General features: G+C 40.8%; 1 protein-coding gene across 4 annotated transcripts in view; it reads right to left on the bottom strand.

Annotated features, from left to right (window-relative positions):
- zranb3 (zinc finger, RAN-binding domain containing 3) overlaps positions 1-6000 on the bottom strand; it is a 128700-nt gene that overhangs the window by 97752 nt on the left and 24948 nt on the right. For all 4 annotated transcript variants that reach the window (XM_026158746.2, XM_026158745.2, XM_026158744.2 and 1 more), the window contains exons 6-7: positions 5480-5565; positions 3118-3289 (exon numbers count right to left, since the gene is read on the bottom strand). In XM_026158746.2, coding sequence (XP_026014531.2) covers positions 3118-3289; positions 5480-5565 — 258 coding nt within the window. The remainder of the gene's footprint in view (positions 1-3117; positions 3290-5479; positions 5566-6000) is intronic.

Here is a 6000-nt window from a genome sequence, read left to right as displayed (position 1 = left end):
TCCTTACGGTTGCCCATCTTTCCTGCTTCTAACACTCCCTAATATGTCCCACCCACGAACAGGTGCCATGATGAAGAGATTATCAGTTATTCATTTCACCTGTCAGTGGTCATAATCTTATCCCTGCTCAGTATATATCATTTAGTGTTTAATAGTGATGGTCATATGAAAGTGTATCTGACATCATCAAGGAGGATCACATGGCTTCTCTCTTCTTTAACCAAAGGCGTATACTGTACTATAGAACACGATTGATGGGTTAGCACGCTATGTTAAGCTGCAAATCAAGTTCTCAGTAATTTCTCAAAACTTATTCTGAACACAGAACTGTCTGTAGCAGGTTATGTTCAGAGCTTTGACTTAAATCATCTGGAAACAACACACTTTCACAGACTTTTTTTTATTTACAGTAAGCTCTAAGTGCTATATATATTATCTGCTGCAGGAATACATTTTATACAAGGAACCTAATGAGCCATATCGTACTGATAAAACCAAATGAATCCCAGCCGTAAAGTTGAAGCAGTGTAAACTGTGTGTCACATTTTCACTGGAATTTGTATGGATCCAGTTGGTCATGCAGAAATGTTTTTAATGTTTGATCCTCATCCTGCTAAGTCTCCTCTACGCTGCTCAAACTGCAGCTAATAGAGGTCAGATTAGAAAACGGATCGTTATGATCTTGAGGCTATTTATTGCCAAAAATTTCCAATCAAACACTTCATCTCACTTTGATCTGGCAACAAGTCTCGTTCGTTAGGTTATGGGGCAGAGTCACACTTGAAACACTGAGTAATATTTAATGTTGAAATGTGTCTCGCTTTAGAAAGTTTCTAATGTGCTGATGTGATGTTAGAAATAAACAGCAGCACAGAGAGCACATCGAGCAATAATGTAACATATTTATTTTACTGATGATGCACGATAATAATAATAATAATGGATTGGATTTATACAGCGCTTTTCGAGGCCCTCAAAGCGCTTTACAATTCCATTATTCATTCACTCTCACATTCATACACTGGTGGAGGCAAGCTACAGTTGTAGCCACAGCTGCCCTGGGGCAGACTGACAGAAGCGAGGCTGCCATATCGCGCCATCGGCCCCTCTGGCCAACACCAGTAGGCGGTAGGGTCAAGTGTCTTGCCCAAGGACACAACGACCAGGACAGAGAGCCCAGGGATCGAACCGGCGACCTTCCGGTTACAGATACGCTTCCCTGAGCCACGGTCGCCCACAATGAACATTAATTGACAAAACAAAAACGTTCTGCAGCTCTTGTGCATCTTAATATAAAGTTTCTGACTCTGACGGGAGTAGGTGGTGCTCACTGCATGAATAACCGACATACACGCACGCTGAAGCAGAAAGCCTGGCCTAACAGAGGAAGTTGATAAACATCACGATGATGTCATTTACTCGGGTTTAGGTTTTGTTGAGTATCTAAAATGGAAGTGTGAAGTTGGTAGTGATGTAATGCAATGGCTGAGCTGGAAGTGGCAGAGTTGAAGATGTTAGGTTTTGGAGTGCATCAGAGGGACAGCTCAGTATGAGCATTTTGGACCAGGCAGGAGGAAGACCTCAGAGTGGATGCAGTGAAGGGGCGTATGCAGAGGGTTTGGTTAACAGAGGACAATAGCAGGGATAGGATGATATGGAGGCAGACGATCTGCTTTGGCAAGCCCTAAAGGGAGAAGGCAAGAGAAGAAGACGAAGAAGCTTCAACATCTGATATGTTGTTTTTGTGTTATTTCCAAATAAATACAGATTTTAGATGGATTTCAAATCAGGTGATTATGCTTTCATTTTATACAGCCTTCCAGCTTTTCTGAAAACAAACTGAATGATAGAAAATGTAACAAAAGCCTCTCAGTGGATGTTTCTGAGTGTGTGCTGCTGTGGGTGCTTCCAGTTGGAAACTAACTACTGGTAATCCTTGACCTCAGTGACCTATGCATAGAGCAGAGGAGACACACTAATTTGCGCACAAGCCGGGCCAAAGCCATATTGGCATTCACGTGTACATTCACATGGATCCAGTGCAGCGTGGGAGGCAGAAACCGCAACTACAACTTTGGGGAAGCTAAAAGAGATCCAAACACCTACACACAAAACATGACATTTACTCTACAAATACCCTGGTATCTTCTATATGATGGAGGAAAAATAGCAAGCACACAGAGACCTCATTGCTAAGCTTAGACTAACAGAGAGTTATTTAATCTTAAAGGAGTAACAGGCATTTTTCTCTGAGAAAGAAATAACCAGGTGACTGAACCAAGTGCAGCAGCACAGCTCCTCACAGTGAGGCCAAAGGAGACTGATTAACTGAGGAACTGTGCTTAATTATTAGTTAATCGGTTCATTGTTTGTCTATAAAATATCAGGAAATTGCACAAAGTGACCTCATCTACATGCTGGTTTTGTAAAACCATAAACTTGCAAATATTCCGTTTGCTATAATAAACACATGTGAAAATATTTGTTTTTATTCAGCAGAAATCTCTCACACTTTTTTCAGAGGTTTTCTCACATGACCCTCTTCGAGTTGGATTCGCCAAACTCGCTTCTGCTCTGCCGATTGTGGGCGAGTTTTATACAAAAGGATACAAGCAGACCTTGACACCGCAGAGCTCTGAAAACAGGACTGATTTAGCTTTGTCAGTAGCTGAAAGAATTAGATAACGTGAATGGAGCTGCCAGCGACGTGTTGCTGCGTGGTTACAGAAACAAAGACATAATGTTTGACATAAATTTATATTCTAAAAAAAACGTCCTTCAAAAGCAACGAGGTCCACGAGTCAGACGGGAGATGTCAAGACTTGCACTGAGCGTTCCAATGACTCAGAGGTGTTGAGAATTTTGAGAAGTTGTCACAATAGATCAATTAAATCAGAACATTTAAAATAAATAATAACTCCACTTTTAAAAAAATCTGGAAACTGTCCAACTTAACAGGCACTCTTTTTTCTTTTATCTTACAAAATAGAATGCACAGATTATTATCAGCTGACCAAACAACCAGTTCATGATTCATCTGTAGTCCAAATATACTACAGAAACTACACAAATACATATTACTTGTCTTCACATGTGACGTGCGTCACCCACGTCTACCTTTGCAGCTTCCTTGGGCAGGTCAAAGGGGATACGTTGGCGGATTTTGGGGGGCAGCTGAGTGAGCACATCAGCTTTGAGACGACGGATCATGATCTGACTCAGCCGCTGGTGCAGCTCCTCCAAGTTGGACGCCCCGCGACAGTCCCACTGCCTGCGAGGCCCAAAATACCTGTGAGAGAATAAATAAGTGATGAAGTTGTGCCTGCTAACTTTTTTATACACACACCTCTAACTGAGATGCACTTCCCAAGAAACCACACTTATTTACTTGCAGCAGTGCCTTGAAGGAATAGTTAAACAGTTAAACATTCCCACCTGGGAGCTGCCCAGCACTAGAACAGCCTTCCATCGTTTACTGTTAAGCAGCTCTGTTGGAGCAGTTGGGGAATCTTCTTTTTTGCCTTTTTGCTTAAGGGCACTTTGCAAAGCAGGAAACTATTTTGCCTAATGGCCACAGCAGCAGGTTTATTCCAAAACTCACGGGCAACTTTCACAATTCATCAGCCAAATGGACTTTTAGAATAGAACTGGCCCCCCACACAAAGGCTGGTTATCTGCCATATTGGCTGGAAGTGTGGACAAACTTAACAAGGCACTGCCAAAATTGGCTGTTTCACACTTCTCTGTTTAAAGCTGTAATTGGTGTAGGATGGGAAACTAACTCATTCTTTCTAAAATAATGTTTCCCCCTTGTGTGCAGATTTGAACCAGCATCTCTCCAGCTGCAGTGCTGTTTTTCCTTTCACCTCTGCTGCTGCCGTTTCCCACAGCAACCTCAACTTTATGTAAGAAACAAGAAGGGAAGATTGCACTCAGATGGCACCGCCTTGCACTCCTCTGAGTGTGCGTGAGAGAGTGCATACGTGTGACTTAGAAAGGCATTCCCCAGCCACACCAAGCGCTCTTAGACACAAAGCATTATATTTAATGGCGCCAAGCCATTCCCTGACCGAGCTGCTGACTTTGATGGACATCCAAAACAATGCATTTGATGTGTTTGTTCACACATGTAACCAATCATCACTGTAAACTGGCAGCCAGTTGGCATTTAGCGCTTGGCTTCAGTTGCAGTCTGGCTTTGACAACAAACCATCAACTCAGCAGCACCACCAATCCAGGCTCAGGTATAGGCCAGCTTATCCCAGCAGACACAATTAAATGGTAGGTGAGAAGGACTGAAACTGTGCTAATTCCACAGAACTGCAGATAAACAGTGAATGAGTACACTTCAATCTGGTGATAGTGGACTTAAATGCAGGCACAGTAAGATAGGTTCAAAAGGTGCGGATTCAATAACATCTGATTTGTGTCAATCAATTTTCATCAATGTACAGTTACCACCGTAAATGAGTTGTATGCCTCCACCATCAATCAGGTTGCACTTCATTTCTACGCCTGTCCAAACTAAATAAAGCAAAGACTTTGATTTAAGGAATTTAATTAAAGATTTTTTAAAGATTAGTGCCACAAATTCAGTTTCTGACCCAACATAAAACGTGCTCACAATCGTCCCTTCTGTTCCTGAATAATAGTGTTGAATAATGGCCAAAGAAATGGTAGCCCTGAATATCACAAATTCACTGTGCACGTGGTTTAAATAGCACTACTTCACTATGCTATGCGTGTGAAATTTCCTGGCAGGTCACAAAAATGGTTAAAAAGGTCACAGAGACTTTTATGACCACCCATCTCCAAAACCTGATCAGCTCATCCTGTCTGAGTAAACGTCAAATTTGAAATATCCTTTTAAGGAGCTGCAGAGAGATCAAGACCCAAAACCCTGTACCTGAATAAGTTTTAATTTTTCTGTTGTACATATGTTTTCAGATACACCACACAACCTCAATTCTACAAAAGGTTAGAGATATGCTAACCCAACACCTGTGTGTCTCATTTTCACTGTGTGGTATGGAAGATGTGGCAGTTCTACTTAAATTGAACATAAATATAGCTTTCAGCGTCGCTAACGCTTCTATCCCTAGCTGTCGAGGCATAGAAATGTGCGTGATACCATGCGGAGTAATACTAGGTTAAAACAGGCAAATCAATACGACAATAATGCTTCCCAATTTCAATATTAAAATTGTTGTGGAGTGTATGCTGTGAAGAGAAAGCTAGGAGCTATCTATTTACTCTAGCTTCCTGTCTTTATGCTTGGCTAAGCTAACACTCTCCTAGCTCTAGGTACTATTAATATCATGTTCTTGGGTAATACTCTGGACGATATAAACAAAGTGCATTTGAATAACAAAAATGCTGACATAACACACAAATACAGTTATATAAAATGTAAACTAGCATTGCGGTTCATGTTAATAGGAACAACAATAAAATATGCAGAAATTTAGAAAAATGTCACCTGTAATGGGCATTGCAGTATTTTTTGGCATAGTCAGTCCAGGTTCCGAACCTCTTGGGATAAAGGGCGTCAATTTGCATGAATAGCTGTAAAATACACAGACAGGTAAGGAGCCTTAACTACAATTTTTAATAAAACCATGGATTAATTCATAGAAATATCTGTGAGAGTGTTTATGTCTGTATGGGGGAAAGAGATAGAGAACTGAAGCAAACTGAAGAGAGTGTGTGATATCTCACTGTCTGATTTCTGAACGAATCTCTTTATAACGCCAATGATCTTCTCATTGCTTGCATAGTTTACCTTATCATACAGTTTCTTTCTAACAATCTTTATCTTTTTATTTAAAGAAATGAAGCATAAAAATGGGGGTTTTAGTACAGCTGATGTGACTATGGAATCTATAAAAGTAGATGTAACTGTTGTGATATTGGTTTTTGAAGTCTTGAGTTGAGCATTTGGCTTCTGATGTGTTGTTTTTTGTTTTTTTTAAACCAGATGTCAAAAGAGAAGGAGTGGAT

This window comes from Astatotilapia calliptera, chromosome 23, assembly GCF_964374335.1.
Source record: "Astatotilapia calliptera chromosome 23, fAstCal68.1, whole genome shotgun sequence".
Taxonomy (NCBI): Eukaryota; Metazoa; Chordata; class Actinopteri; order Cichliformes; family Cichlidae; genus Astatotilapia; species Astatotilapia calliptera.
Note: the sequence above shows the minus strand (reverse complement) of the source record. Positions and strands in the feature narration are given on the sequence as shown.